Genomic DNA, 17245 nt, shown 5'->3' on the forward strand with positions numbered 1-17245 from the left:
ATTTTCATGGTCTCAGGTTTTTTTTACTTCCCATTGAGCTTTTCACAGTCAACTACTGCACTGTAAGGCTAAAGAGAGGAAATGGGATCCAGGAAACAGGGAAGCTAATGAGAAGAGAAGTAAAGAGAATTCCTACAGCTGCGCCTAGACAGCATCCTGTTGAGGGGGATGGGGCAGGCAGGATAATGGAGGCTCCAGGAGGAGGGTCAGCAAGGAAGGCAAGGTGTGGGGAAGCAGAAGTACAAGGATGGATTTCCTGATTTTTCTTATTACGTTTAACCAACAAGAGAGGGGTTTCACAGTTCCACTGAGGAGTGTGCAGAAAGGATTCATGAGGGGTACACAGAACACTGAGCAAATTAAAGGAGGAGGCAATTATTTACAATAGGGGAGGAAAAAATGTTGGTACACGTGTATCAATCAGTTCACCAGGCCAGGCTCAGGCAGAGTAAGGTAGAGAAAGATGGAGGTGTCACCTGAGTAGCAAACAGAAGATGTGCAGCACAACAGAAGTACACATACTCACAGCGCACTGAGTTGCTCAGTTGGAAACAATGTTTCTGTAGTCACAATGTTGAAAACAGTGAACATTAGTTAATCCCAAAACTTGAGATATAATTATAAAGGTGGGCGGAATTGTGTGAATGTGAATGTGAATGGAGGTGGTTGGAAGAAGTATCTTCTGTAATGGAAAGTCAATACAGAATTGCAAACATTGAAATCAATAAAAATTATATAAATATTATTTACTTAGAAATACAGATAGTGTTAATATGGAGAGACATATCTAAAAGAAGTGAAAGTAACTGTCCTTGGAGAGTAGAACTTGAGGTAGAAGATGAGGGACAGGGACAACTGCTTTTCATGGTAAACCTTATACTACCTTGACTCTTGTATATGTAATACCACAATAAAAATTAAACTCAAAATATAAAATATGAATAACGTTAAAATGAGTCTGTGACTTTTTTAACCCACCACATAAATGACCCAGATTCAAGAGCATAGTTTATTGTTTATCGAAAAAACTTTAAAATCAGGAAAATAGGAAAACTTGTTTTACTGTGCTTTAACAGATCAATCTTCAAATCAGTCAAGCCATTTGATCATATTTTACTATCAAAATAACCAGCTAACCAATATTCTTCACCTGGTTGTTGAAACATTGTGTACATGGAACCTAAGTTACCAGCGTAATTTTAATAACCAAATTAATTCAAAACTTGGCTTTCTAATGAACATGTGGGAACAAACAATTACTATACGATCCATGCTGAGAAGCCCTAATCGTTTCAGATTTTTTGGTTTTAGAAATCACTTCAATTATCAACTAATATATCCATATTAGAGATAACCATTTATATACAAACATACTAACAATTGATACATGGGAATGATCTTGTGCCCCTTTCACCTCTAACACTGTCAGAACAATTATAAGCATCATCTACTTCCTTCCTCCCCTACCAGGGGCAAGATAAACACCCTACAATAACCATAGTTCTCATCACTACAATCAGCTGCCCTTGTCAATGTCTTTGCTGTTGCCACTCCCTCTCCTGTCCTACTGACAGGGTCTGGTACCTACCTACACCCACACCTGTACCTGGGCCTCCTGACCATCTGTGTTCTCTCATTCTACTCCCATCTGGAACTGGTGCTACAGGAATTCTGGGGCTGAGGGAAAATACACTTGGAATCTTGAGTTGTAACATGGAAGTTTTCCTACAACAGCAATGATATGATTGTTTCAGCACTTCAGATATGGTAAGGCATAAGGGGATTTTGTATAACAGTTTAACATAGCCACATAGTTAACCACCGGGAAATTTCCAACTGAATTTTAAATCCTTAGAAGATAACCAATTAGTAAGTTTGAGGTACACTCTGTAAAGACTAGTGAAAGAAAGAAATACTCTCCCACAAAACAAACAGCCAGAACATAAATACCTACAATTGTAAATACTTATTTGAAATTACTTGTTTGCATTTTACCCTAATTACAAAAATGTTATTATAGATTTAATTTATTGTATATTATTCTGTATTATTATATTATAGTTTTATTGAGGTCCAATCATGGAGTCCTCATTTTGTTACTCATGAAGCTATTCTTCTCTTTACTGATTGTTGCAAAGATTCATCTCACTGAACTGCAAACTGACCTCGTGCAATACAATTTGGCAATCCAGTTCGTTCATTTGGGATAAACCCAAAGGCTATATATATACCTTTCTTCCATGCTGTTTTCAGTTCTGTGTTTTAATGGAATGAGGGATATACAGGAGTGATTTTGATTTTACTATATATTACTCCAATACTTCTCTGACTACGAGGTTTGACAATTCAGAGATTTGGGTAAAGAGGAAAATAGAAAAGGAATTTTTTCTCAGTTGTTTAATCAATTTACTAAGGATTTGGAAAAGTCAGGCACTTCAAATAAAGGTAGAGTGCAGTATGACTACATTTCTTGGCTATTAAAGCAAAATAAATAAATGCTCCAACATTTGACCCCCCAAGACACTTAGGTTCCCCCATCTTTCAAAACTTCAACAAGACTTTACTACAAAGAAACAGCAAAGGGCACATGATCATCAGTGACATCATTCGGTTCTAAAGAAGGGAAACAGAACAAGCATTTGTCCATATTTCCAATGCTACCAATATTTTCTGAGTGTCTACTGTATGCTGAGCAAAATTTAAAGGTGAATAAGACAGATGAGGTCTCTACTCTCATGAGCTTATTAACAAACAAGTAAACAAAGAGGATAATTTTAGGCAGTGATAAATACTATGAAGAAAATAAATGGAGAGAGATAACAGTGAAGGGAGGAGGTCAAATAGGGTCAAGACCTATCTGAGGTGTTGACATTTAAATTTAGACACAAGTGACAAGGAACCAGCCACTGGGAAGATCTAAGAAAGATCTTTCCAGGCAGAAGGAAAAGCAACTGCAAAGTCTCTAAGGTGGGAACAAACATAGAGAGTTTGAGAAACAAATGAAAGGAAAAAAGCCATTGTGCTTGAAAACTGGTGAGTGCTGGGGTGAGTAGCAGGAAATGAGGATGGTAAACAAGATGTGAGCCCAAAGAGCAGAGTCACAGGAACATGGTGAAAAGCTGGGCTGACTTTAAGTGTGATGGAAAGCTACCAGAAGTTTCTGAGTAATGGAGAGTTAAGATCTTAATTCTGGCTGCTCTGTGGAGAATGGTTTATGGAGGGTAAACACGGAAACAGAAAGAACAGTTAGGAGACTGATGATTGCAAAAAATGAGACAATAGTGGCTAGTGTGGCTGGTAGTAGTGGAGATGAAGATAAGGGGAAGGATATACACTACACCATAGAGCTGAAGTTCCCAAACTTGTTTGCTTCATGGAGCCCTTCCTGTCTGAGTAATATTTTTCAGCACCTCTAAGCCAAAAGAAATACCTAATGGTTCTGTTTATTAAAGTAAAACTACTTAATACTGGTAGTCTGAGCATGTAGTGTTTCCCTCACACATTTAATTTAAAATATCCCTCGGCGACCCTGTAAGGAGTGTCTCATGCCTCTGCACAGTTTGAAAATCATGGTTTGGGGCTAAGACTTACTGGAGAACTGGATTGGGAAGTAAAAAGAGAAGAAAATCAATGATGACTCCTGGGTTTTGGGCCTGAGCAACTGGATAGATAGGAGCACTGCTCAATGAGATGTGTAAGAATGAAGGAAAACACAAGCACCCTGGAAGGTAGATTATATCCCATTTGTAAATAAGAAAGCTGAGACTTCGAGTGGCTGTGTAAGTCATTCAAGGTAGCACAACTGGTCAGGAAACATGGTAAAATTTGACTCCAGATCTGTCTGATGCCAAATAAAATAATAATGTAATAAATAATGAGCTGCTATAAGTTAGTCACCTTAGAGTACATTAAATATGGTATCTCATTTAATTCTAACAACATTGTTAGATAGATCTGTCTGATTCCAACATCACCTACAGCACATTCCCTCTTAGTTGATAAAAATGATTGTAAAGTGTTGGTAAATGGTAGTCTCATCCACTTAGTCTCAAAAAAATTTTTTTAATGTGGAATGAAGGTCTTGAGGGTAGAAGATGAAACTGAACATTTTACAAATATCCACAGCTTTGCTGTAATGATTAGACTATATTGCTATTCCTAAAATCAGAGCAATCTAAATTATCTGCCCTCATTTTTATCCAGGCTTGAACAGGACATACATGCGAAAGTTCTAAGTAGACTATTAATTGAATGTTGATTTCTTAGGGCAGGTGGCACAACCTTAACTGTTTTGATGGTGCCCAGCCATCGAGAGTAGCAGGGAATGTGGGGAACTGGAGAGGACACATAGGCTCCAAGAGGCAATGCAGTCCCCTTGAAATCTGGACTTTAGTGTGAAATTTAACAAGTGCAAAAATTCTGTCCTTTCCAAAGAAAACATGTCTCGGGGCTAAATTTAGTCCTTGCAAATAGTCTTAGATACAGAATTAAACTTCTCCAACAAAGTCATGACAAGTGACTGAGGGGAGAACCTTAAGGAAGTTGAATAAGATCATCAGAAGAATCCAGGAGAAGACTGTTAATTCTATGCAGGAAACTGCAGTTAAAATCACATAGTTAAATATACTCTATACGTTTTCTATTTTCTGGTACTGTGTGTTTTTACCGAAATGGAAACAGGAGCACCTTATATTTCGTTCTGTATATTTTAATCTGCCCAGTAAAAAGTAATCTTATCAAAATAAATGAAGATGTTCCAGCAGGGAACACTGTTCATTTTTCTCCCTGCCATGAATGACATGTCATTAGACTTATTTGTCTCTGCATCTAGCAGCTTAATAGCATTTGAAATCCTGCAATTCTATCAGCCACAGGAAGTACTATCACAAATGTGGATAGAAGTCACTACCTTAGCTCTTCAGTTGCCCTAAGAAGGAACCAAGACCTCTGTCTTCAGAATTTTTGTCATGGGACCTTCAGTGTTGAAACCCAAACTAAACTTAAAGAGTATCTAACCAATATTATAAATTAGTAGAAATGTCATTATAGCTTGTCACTAATTCTAAAGATAAGAACTCATTTGGCAGTGGTTTTGAAAAATCCTGTTCTCAAATCTTGAATGTCATTGCTTTTGTTTTCCTGATGTCATACCTGCCAACTAGTTAAGGAAAACACTCACATAGTCAGACAGAGACAGATCCAGCATAACACCATACTATGATCGTGGTGATGAACAGAATAAAAACAAAAGAGTCAGTGGGAACAAAACTCTAGCTGGCTCTCCCTGGGGAATACTTTGGGGGGGGGCAATTTTATTATTTGTATAGTCTTTCTGGGGAAATAAAAAAATAAACCTGCAGTTTTATAAAGCATAAATGTTAAATAAAGCACAAACAAATAAAGCACAATAACTGTTATGACAGATATCTACTCAGAGTGCTATAGGAGGCTAAAGGAGGATCATCTGAATCAGCTCCTGAGTGTAGGGAGATGGCATGTGACCTGAGTTGGGAGAACGGGATGTATGAAGGCCCTGAGGCTTCAATTAATCATCACCTAAAGTAGAGGACGTTCCATATAGCAGGAGGCAAAAGCATGTGAGAAGTGGTCAGAGACAGGACAGTGAAGAGATGGACAAAAGTCAGACCATGAAGGGCTCTAGACTTTGAGCCCTGCTGAACGCTATGGCTACCATTAAATGATTTTAAGTCAAGATGGGATAAGATTTGACTTTGTTTCGGAAAGTTCACATGCAGAGATAAGAAGGATAAAATGAGGGACATGAGATTTATTGCAGAAAAATTCTCTGTGCATCTCCTCCTATGGTATTGCCCAGCTGTCTGGCCTCATATCCTCCCTCACAAAGGGAGGTTCACTTTGATTTTTCTCTCTTAGGAATTAGGAATTGAGACAATTCCAGTCAATCTTTTGTGATGCTTGAACTTAGAAGTATATCCAAGGTTATGGTGGCAGAGTGTGATCACATATGAGCAAAACCAGAGAAAGATCTCAAAGAGAAAGAAGGAAGAGAATGCATATAGCCAGAGAGAAACAAGAACACAATACCATGTGGACACAGAGGCTGCGTTTCTGGTTTGAGCCCTGATGAAATAAAAATTCATATTTTAAGGCAAGACAAGAAAAAATTTAAATGTAAAATTTTTCTCTGCCCATTTTGGCCTCTACCCTTCCTTCTAGTGTACATCTACATTATGCCTTAACCAGACTTCCCCAATGGGAGAAATACCGGCTGAACCACATAGATCAATTTTTCCCCTTCTGGCACCAGCAATGTAGCTCCTTAGAAGGTAACACTGATTTCTCAATCCTGTAAGGGGTCACAAGGACCCACTATTTTCCTTGTAGGTGCAGACATCTTTGGTGAACTTTATGTCCAATGCCAATTTATCATTTCCCTTAAAGATAACAATTGGTGCAGAACAGCCTAGTCAGACAACCTGAGGAGATACTGGGCCAAACCTACTGGAAGTTCTTAGCTTAAATACTTACTTATGACCTACTAGTTATATTACTTCTATTCTGCCTATTTTATAAGATTATTGTTTCTTGCATTACCAAATGTGTGACTGAGTGTCAGATAAAATTAATGATGATTAGGTAACTTGAAACGATTGATCAAATATATAGTTCTATAAGATCAATGATTGTAATAATACTGTAACTCTAGATATGGGAAGAAGCAATGAGAGGGAACCATTTCCTGGATCATAACAGACTAGTAAAGCAGTGGTCCAGAGGCTTTGGCTACTGGTAACAGGGCCTAGTCCAGTAATAGCACACTGAGTGGCCTATCAATGAAATCCTTGCCTGATCTGGGAATGAGCATTCCTAGCACTGTGGGACAAACTGGTCACAAAATGCCTCCCAAACCTTGGTCAAAATTAAGACTGAAAGGGAAGGGATTGTAAAATAAAGAATGTTGTCCACCACTTCTACAAGAATCAAGTCATTAATCACTGCGGTCGCTGACCTACAATATACCCAGAAAGGAATTCCAGGCAAAGATCAGGATGAGGTAAAAGTGACAGAACTGCCCCTCAGATAGTTAGATATTTTCAGGAGAAATTTTTATGAACCTGATTCTTGTGTCTTCCCATACCTATAAAAGCACAAAAACCATTAACTAAGATGTCTATTCCTAGTGACTAGCAGTGACCTTCTACTGAGATGTGTGCTTGGTTGCATGTACTCCCTTCACCAAAATCACACATATGTTGGCCTCCCCCTTTACCTCTTCAGAAGATTCTCAGAGCTCTCTGAGAGACTGTCTCCCCGGTTATAATCCTCAGGTTGGCCCAAGTAAAGAAATTTTCCATTTCTTTCTTAGATTGACTACTGATTGATTTTTTTGTTGACAGCCTCTTGGTAGGTGCAGCTGTATTTCTTGACTTCAGTCCCTGTGCCCTTACTGTAAACTGCCCTAATTTTTCTTGTTAGGTTGGAGTAAAATTCAAATACTTGCAAATACAATGAACCCTAACTAAAGCAGGGCCTAAACTCGGACAGATAATGAAAATGAAGAGAATAGGAAGGATATAAAAGGTGCTAAGGGAGTAAAATTAAGGAAATTGCGACTGGTTGGATTTGGACGTCTTGGCTCCCCAGCCATAGTCTTGGGCACCCACTAGTCATACCCTTCACTGAGATGGGGATAATAGGAGGAGGGGCAGAATTGGTGAGAAACAATAGGGATTCAGTCTTGTTCATGTAGAGATTGATGAGAGTAGGATATCCAAATAAAAATGCCCAGCAGTTGAACATGACTGTGCATCTCAGAGGAGTTCTGATCTGGAAATGTAGGCTAAGCCATCTCTTCCATGTGGCTGGTCATTGAAACTATGGAAGTGAACAAAATCTCCCAGCAGAGTTGTAAGCCAAGGCCTGCGGAGCACCAGCCTTAAAGTATAAATTGAGAAGAAAAAGTCATGAAGGAGACTCAAGATGAAATGCTATGACGTGCCACTAAGGGAAAATTTTTAAAGAGAACGCTGGCCAAGTGAGGACATCCCAGATACCTGACTAATTGAGAGGATAACAAATGTGAGTGTGAGAAGAGGAGAACCAAACTCCCCAACATCCTCTAAGTACCTCCTGTGTGGCAGACATTTCATGCCTCACTTCATCTTCAAAGCAACCTTTCAAGACAGGTGACAGTATATCCTTTTAAAGATAAGGGAAAAGACCAAAGTTCCCTGGGGATGGGCTATGTCATATTGTGTTTATCTAGTCCCTGGAGGAGTGCCTTCCACCGATTTGTTTAAAGAATGTTTTACAATTTAAAGAATTTAAAGAATTGTTTTACAATTTTGTAATAGTCTACCTGGAACTAACTAGACTGGTTACTCTCAAACTCACATATGATTTGGGGGGCAAGGTTCTGCTTTAGGGACACAGCAGGTCTATTTCCTGGGGCACATCCCTGGATTTCATGCTGTTATTTCAACTCATTAACAGCATCTTCTCAACTCATCTAACAGCATTTCTTCTGCTTACCTTTCAGCAAAACATATCAGTCAGAGAAAGGGAAGTCAAGGAAACCATATTTTCATATCACCAAAGATGTCCTGAGGAACCCAAATCTTAGTTGCTGATACTTGACAAACCAGTGGAGATAAATTTCGATTAATTATCACAGAACCTTAAATTCACATCTGACTTGGAAAACATGCCAAAAGGATTTGACTATCTTTTGATGTAAACCACAAGTCATGCCACCCAGGGTATACTTAGTCACAGATCCCCCACTTCCTAAGGAGGCATTATTAGCTCCTATTGTTCAAAAGTCATTGAGGTCTTTTCTGGTTCGCTTATATGCTGAATCTAGAAAAATGGTACAGATAAACTTATTTGCAAAGCAGAAATAGAGTCACAGATGTAGAGAACTTATGGTTACCAAGGAGGGAAGAGGGGATGCGATGGGTTGGGAGATTGGGACTGACATACATACACTACTATGTATAAAATAGATAACTAATGAGAACCTACTGTATAGCACAGGGAACTCTACTCAGTGTTCTGTGGTGACTTAAATGGGAAGGAAATCTAATAAAGAGTGGATATATGTATACGTATGACTGACTCACTTTGCTGTACAGCAAGAAACTAACACAACACTGTAAAGCAACTATACTCCAATAAAAATTAATTAAAAATAAAAGTCATTGAAGTCTTTTCTCCCTGACTTAAGAGGTAAAGAATGTATCAACACTGAAGCAGACAACACTCCTACCACATTTATAAGTTAGAAGAAAAACACTATTTTGACTTCTTTCTATATATTGAAAATTAGAGACAAGTATGAAAAAAAGGGTATTACAACAATTTTGCTTCTACAAAGGATGCTTCAGATGCTGGACTGATGGATAGGTTTGGGCCAAAGAGAATGAATCAACTATGGAATGGCCCTGCTTTCCACAAATGCTCTGGAATTTCTAAGCTGCAACACACAGTGAGCAGAAGGGAAGTTAACATGGTCTCAGTTCCCCTCTTGGGCCTGAACTATATAGGATATTTCATTTAATCACAAGAACCACAGGAGATATACTTCCTGATTTTCAGGTCACTGAGGCTCTGAGAAGTTAAGAAGCTTGTGGAGTTTACACAGCTAGCAAGCGTGATGGGTTTCGATTTAAATTCAGATCTAACACCATAGGTTGTGTTAATATTTGATGTACCATGTTTCTATCCCCAAAATGACTCCATACAAAGAAAAATTTTAAAATAACAAAAAATCGTTTATATGTGCCCTCTTTATTTTCGAGGTAGAATCAGTCACTCATTTTTTCTGTGTTCATATAGCATATTAATTTTTTTATAATACTGCATTATAATTATTTGGTCTGTCTGCTTAGGTAGAATATAGACTTCTCAAAGACAAGAATTTTAGTTTCCAAATATTTGAAGCTCTATCAACAATCTAGTAAATACTGGTTGAAGAATAAATAAATGAATACTTTAGCAGATGTAGTTTTAAGATTCCTATTGCAGGACACAGTTATTTGTGAATTATAAAAAGAAAACAAAAGATTATAATATTCAAAAAATATACTCTCACCATCTCTTATGAAACTCCCATTTTATTGCTTACATTTTTCTTTGTAGATTAAAATCAATCTCCTGATAACTTTTTACTCAAGAAAGGTTTAAAGTAGTTCAAACGCAAATGTTTGAGCTTCCACTTTCACTTGAAACTCCATTTTTCCTCATTCAAATGTACATTAAAGTCCATCTATTTCACTTTATAGGTAATTAGAATGAAGACAGTTATCTGGCATGCCCAAAGTTCCATGGTGGAGACAGATCTTGAAAGTAATTATCCTGATTCCTGGGTCAATATTCTTCCCAGCACTCTAAACTCATCTTTCAAAAGAGTGAACCATGAAACTGAACATTTTCTCATTCATTCAATGACTTTCACCCAATTAACACAAATGACTAAAATACACTCATCTTGAAACATTCCAAAGAGATAAGCATATTATCTTTTAATAGCTTTTTTGGATTATGTTCTGAGCCCTAGTGAGGATGTAGAGAGAGGAGAAGGCTCAAATTAGTGAGTTAGTATTTTGGTCCACTCATGCTGCCTGCTGAGGACCTCAGAGAGAGTAAAACATCACCTCTGGTTCAGACTTACAACATAAGAGAGCATAAATCCTTATTCTTTTCTTCTTATTTCCTGTCACCTTTATTTTTCTCTGCATTTACCACCATCTGGCCTGATTTTTGTGCCATGTTTCCTGATTGCATGGTAATTTTTTACACTAGGAGAGCTTGTTGGGGATAAAATATGAGAATGGAACAGATTCAGAAATATTGCACTTGTGAAATTAAATTAATTAAATATGATTAACAAATATCATACCATCAGCCTGGCCTGCCCAAGAACTCTAGATCAGAGTATAAAGCAGAGGCCTCAGCTGGGTACCAGTAGATTAAATACTTTGATGAGTTTTATGATTCTTGAGATGGATGCAATTTTATTAGCACAGAGTCGTTTTGGACTTTTATCCTTGGGTGGTAGTGAATTTCGCTAACTTTGATATGTTGACTTATATTACCCCCAAACAAGCTTTAAAGAGTCAGCCCTGGGCATTTCAGGTGTTTTACAACTGAAGGGTAGCCCAGGTGACCTAGAGTCAGAAAATCAGGGTTCTACCCTCAGCTCTAAAACTTACTGTGTGAGTGGACAAGTCACTTTAACTCATTAAGCTCTTGCTGCCTTGGCTTGAGAATAAACAGAACTGCCCTGCCTACTTGACAGGATTTTTATAAAGAACAAGGGAGATCATGTCTATGAAAATATTTTATAGTGTTAGATATATATATATAAAACAGTAAACATTTTTGTTTTTATCATGACAATAATAAATAATTACACCATTAGACAAGCTAAGAGTTTTGTCCTATTTTTCCTTTTCTGTTAATATTTACTGAGCTAATATATGCTAGAGTAGTACTGTTATTAACGCTCAATAATGATACCTATTAAGATTATTATTGCAAGGGCATATTTTCCAAAAATTTTCTATTATCTCTTATAAATAAAATAGAAGAAGTGACCCACTGGGGATTAAGGTAAAGAAGTTATAGAGGTAAGAATGATCTGCCCAGCCAATATAATTGTCTATTTCCCACCCCTACTTTAAGTTAGTAGAAAAGGGAAGAGTAAGAAGAGATGAAGCTGGGAGGATTAGCTAAAAAGAAGAGTAGCTTAAAAATAAAGGACTGGTATGGAGTGTCCAAAAGAAGTTCACACACCCACAGTTCCTTTTACCTGAAGATGACATAAAAAGCTTAAAATTCTGGATTTCCTTCTCTTTACTGAGGATTTTCTGTGTAACCTTAAAATAAGCCATTGAACCTCTTGGTCTTCCCAGGTAAAAATCTGATACCTTCCACCTGTCCAAGATGGACTGATTTTATGTTTATCAAGACTTATCAAAATATAGCTTATTTTAAGTCCCTCAAAAGAAGCAAGATGCTATCAAACCCAGATGGAACCAGCTGTTTTCCTTCTTTCTCTTTTTTTTTTCTCTCACTCTCCCTCCCTACCTACCTGCCTACCTACCTAATTACTCACCCATACACATTTTGGTTGTGGTAATAATAATGTGGGAAGGATCCATTTATTAATAAAATAAAAATTCTTAGTCAGAAAATGGAAAATTATTGACATTATAACTAGGGTTTAGAATAGATCACATGAGAATTTCTTAAAAGAGCTGTCTTCACATTAATCATCATCATCTTCATCTATCATTACTCTCCCTTTTATTTTGACAGATGTGGAAATATTTTATTGGTCTGTGAGGCAGTGCAATAATATACCAGGGATTTATCAGGAAAACAGAGCTCCATTTGCTCTGTTCTTTCTCTCTTGTGAATAGAGAATAATCTATTCAGTTGCATGTTTGAAATTATTAAGTGATCAGAGTCATAACAGAAAATTGCCTCTTCTAAAATTTAAATGTAGTGTCTGAAGTATGTAATGGTTTTAAGGTCTTAGAAGTCCTATGCACAGTAGGACAGAAGACGATGATAAGGTATGGGTTAGGATATAAACATAAGTTATACAAATAAAAGATACTTAAATACACTCAAACCACATATATTTTTTTTTTCACGGTAGAGAATGAAAAAACTAAATATTCCAAGAAGTAAATCTATTTCCTTAACTGAGACAGAACATTAAATAATTCATGGAGATAGAAATAAAGATCCCATGAGGGAGAAAAGAGAAAACTAAACATGGTAAGATTACATAATACAATTGTAAGGATGATTTATCTTTCAGTATTTTCCCATATGATCTTTCTATGAACTTTTCTTGGCAAAAAATAGAATTCAAAATACCTCATATTGCAGGTTCACACAAACTTGGGGTGAAAGATGGATTTCATAAAAACATTTCAACTTCTACAGATTATTAAGTAGAACAAACAAAAAAGATTTTCAGAAATAGGCATATTTTAATTTAGGTTGATAAATTAGATTTTCACATAGGGTTATTACTGCATTGCATTATTTGAAAGCTTGGTGCTAGCCTTGTTACAATTCCATATCATCACCACACTGAGGACAGTGGACGTGCCTCAGAAAAGTCATGGTGTGCCACATCCAGAAACAAAAATGCTGGGCACCATACCAACAGATGGGCCTAAATAGAGCTGATAAAGGTGAAGAAAAAATGAAAGTAAATGTTAGAGGGAAGGAGGAGAGAACCAATATTAAAAATGTAGTCCTGGAAGCTGAAGTCCAACAAGAATTACCATCAAAGTCAAATTCACAAACAGCGTGGATGTATTCAAGATGGAGTTTCTTAGCAAATTCCAATTTAACCTAATTGGTCATTGGGCTCTAGCCATTATTTTAACTAATTCACTCTTCTCAAACTACCGTGGAATAATTCATTATAACCCAAGTAATTTTAAAGGAAAATATCAAGAGTCCCAAATACAAATGGTTTACTACGTAATATTTAATTTTACATAATTTGCATTTTTCTAATGAATAATTTTAACCAACAGGTAGTGGGGGAAAGCTTCTAAGATTTAGGAGCTTTTCACCCAACAACAAGATTTTCAGCAAAGATCGTGGCTTTTCTTTAACCCACATTCTATCACCTAGGATCTTAAAAGTCCCCCATTGGAATAGTCCTACACAGACCTTATGAAGACTTGAAATTCTGTATTAAACTGTGAGTTTATTTAGTGTGTTGTTTCCTTCACCAGCCTGTATGCTCTGTAGGGCCAAGGACCATGTCTACTTTATTCACTGCTATGTATCTAGTACAAAATAGACCTTCAAAAATGGGTTTAATATTGAATGAATGAAATGTGGTAGAACTCCCACTATTCACCCTGCTCCACCCACAACACACATATAACTTTGGGAATTAGTCTGAAAACTAGAAAACAGGGAACTTGTGTGTCTTTCCTACTTCTCTGATCCCACTCGATCCTTGGCCCACTGTACCCTGGTTGTAAAAAACATACTTCTATTAATGTTATTATCACATTGCATTGTAACTGATGGCCCTAAAAGGAAATGAACTAGTTGTCTGTGTGTCCATTAATTTCTAATAATGCCAGGTGATTTCCTTTTGTTTTACCTTTTAATGTGAATCAAGAAATAGCTTATGAAAATGATACATTCAGTAGCTCAGAATATAAGGACATATTGGATGGCATAAAAGAGAAATTCTGTGAAATCAAATAAAGTCAATAATTACAACAAACAAAATGTCACTTCCTTCTAGTTACAATTTTACAGGATTTAAAAAATTGTAAGGTTAAGTATCTTCCAAAAGGAGAATTCTACACATTTAATAAAAACAAATCACCAAGAGTCCTACTCTTTCTTTTCCATATAAATTAATTCCTTCACAATCTTTTCAGTAAAAAACCAGAAAGAAATACATACATGATGGTGTTAATGCCTGAGAGCTGTTGGAACATTTGTAGGCCACAACCCACAATTAAAGCTCGGCGAGTTGGGGGATAACTCAGCATTCTGCAGATCACAGGTCCAGCTTTTATAAAAAAGAAAGAAAAAGAAGGACATGTCTATTATTTTTAGCTCCCAGAGAAATTATTCCCATTAGGATAAATTTCCCCAAATCTCTGTGAAATCAACATGACTGGGCATTTAAAAATAGAACATATGTACTTTTATAGAAACCTGGGCACAATATATTTTTGAAAACAGTACATATTTGAGTTAAAACTATAAAATCAACAAGAGAGAATTCAAGTTAAAGCAATTTATGGATACTAGAAAGATCTACATAACTGTAGGTGTCACCAATTATTCTTCCTTAAACCCCTATGAGCTGTATTAACCACTCTTTGTTCTTCTGCTTCCTGGGCAATTAATTACTATTTAAAATCCATTCAATGTGGGACTACTTACAAAGTCACTGGAAAAATTGCTTTAATCAACTGAAAGAATGGCATTCATTAAAAACAATGAAACAAGTAACAGGATTCATTACAACTTACTTGGCTAAAGTAACGATATTCATTCCAATATATTTAATTCAAGTTAAGGAATTTGGGGTGATATCAGGCTTGGTTACGACTGCAATGGATATTATTAATAAAAATTACCCAAAAGGTAAAAAAAAGATGAAATTTAATGTCTATTTTATATAGGTATATATGTATGATATTTCTAGATATTTTTAATAGTTCCCTAAGAGGTATTCAATGATCATTTCAAAATATAAATGGGCTTGCAAAATGGTGCAGATCCCTTGGTCCCTATATCAGAACTCTAGACCAATTCTGAAAAGCTGTAGATCTGAACCACTGAGGCCTGAAGTAAGATGACTAACCAATTGATGCCTGCTGTCTGGGCATAATTACCTAAAGTGCCCCTTCTATTCTCAGAAGTGCTTGTTATGCCTTCACCTTAGCGTTAAGAGGCATTCTATATAGTGTCCTTATGGGACCAGAGTTGACTCCTAGGACCTATGGTATAGCCTGGGATCACTGGGATATTAACTGCTTCATTAGCAGCATTTTTCCTGGAGGCAATTTTCATTAGTGAACCCTAAACCAAGTCAAGTAAATTAAATTCTGAGGAAATTTCACCATTTCAGAATCTTTTGGAAATCTTATATTCCAGTCCACAGAAATGGGATATGGAATAGAACGTGCTATTGTCTCAACAATAAAAGTTAATATGGGATGTTAAGCCAGGGGATTAATGAGAACTGAACATTACTGGGGTGAGGATATTCATCTCTACACAGGTATGATTACAATCACAAGAAGACTTGATTTACTGCAAACAATTTTGTCTCTAAATGCTAAGACTGCCCCCCCCTTTAGAAAGCAGGCTGAGAGTATTATAAATGTCAAAATGTTTTAGATTCAAGTAAAGTGGTATTAAAACCTAGTATATCAGAAAGGTTATATGAAATAGGTAGACTTTGTGACAATATTGAAATATATCTGGATCAGTTCTCTGAAAGATAAGCAGACTCATCTGCAAATTTAGGTATCTATGAATGAGCCACAAAATAAGAAACGTGCACAGCATCATATAAACATCTACCTATTTCCAAAATCAAAAAATTAAAATAAAAGATTATAATTTACCTTATATACCATGGAAAAATTTAAAAATGACATCTATGATGTTGTAAAAAAACAAAACACAAAATACCCAAACCCTTTTTCAGCTTTTAAGAAACTCCACAGATGACAAACTGGCCTTCTGCAAGAAATCTATCATAATATTTGGATAGCTGTATCTACTTTCACTGTTAAACTGTTCCATGGTTTGACAGACAGATTAGGTAATACTGATTTTGGAGGGCAGAAAAACAAAGAGAAAATTATGACAAATTTGGACTAAAGTTTGACTTGTCAAAATATCAAGAGATAAATTATCACATAAACATCACACATTTATTTCCTAGTTTTAAAAAATCTGGGCTTTGAAAAAAGGAGCTGGAGGAATCAGGCTCCCTGACTTCAGACTATACTACAAAGTTACAGTAGTCAAAACAGTATGGAACTGGCACAAAAACTGAAATACAGATCAGTGGAACAGGATAGAAAGTCCAGAGAAAAACCCAAGCACCTATGGCCACCTAGTCTATTACAAAGGAGGCAAGAATATACAATGGAGGAAAGACAAGTCTTTTCAATAAGTGGTGCTGGGAAAACTGGACAGCTACCTGTAACAGAATGAAATTAGAACACTCCCTAACACCATACACAAAATAAAGTCAAAATGGATTAAAGACCTAAATGTAATGCCAGATATTATAAAACTCTTAGAGGAAAACATAGGCAGAACACTCTTTGACATAAATTGCAGCAAGATCTTTTTTAATCCCCCTTTTAGAGAAATAAAAATAAAAATAACAAGTGGGACCTGATTAAACTTAAAAGCTTTTGCACAGCAAAGGAAAACATAAACAAAATGAAAATGCAACCCATATAATGAGAGAAGATATTTGCAAAAGAAGCAGCTTACAAGGGATTAATCTCCAAAATATACAAATAGCTCATGCAGCTCAATATCAAAAACCCCCCAAACAACTCATCAAAAAGTGGGCGGAAGATCTAAATAGACATTTCTCCAAAGAAGACATACAGAGAGCCAAAAAGTGCATGAAAAGATGCTCAACATCACTAATTATTAGAGAAATGCAAATCAAAACTACAATGAGGTATCACCTCACACCGGTCAGAATGGCCAACATCAAAAA

At 36.4% G+C, this 17245-nt stretch overlaps 1 protein-coding gene across 1 annotated transcript in view; it reads right to left on the reverse strand.

Moving 5' to 3' along the window:
- The window catches only part of SLC2A13 (solute carrier family 2 member 13), a gene marked incomplete at both ends in the record, with an annotated part of 464919 nt that overhangs the window by 209079 nt on the left and 238595 nt on the right, over nt 1-17245 (reverse strand). Inside the window, one exon of the mRNA XM_079714440.1 lies at nt 14443-14551. Coding sequence (XP_079570566.1) covers nt 14443-14551 — 109 coding nt within the window. The remainder of the gene's footprint in view (nt 1-14442; nt 14552-17245) is intronic.

Source organism: Hyperoodon ampullatus (assembly GCF_949752795.1).
Source record: "Hyperoodon ampullatus genome assembly, chromosome: 11".
Lineage (NCBI taxonomy): Eukaryota > Metazoa > Chordata > Mammalia > Artiodactyla > Ziphiidae > Hyperoodon > Hyperoodon ampullatus.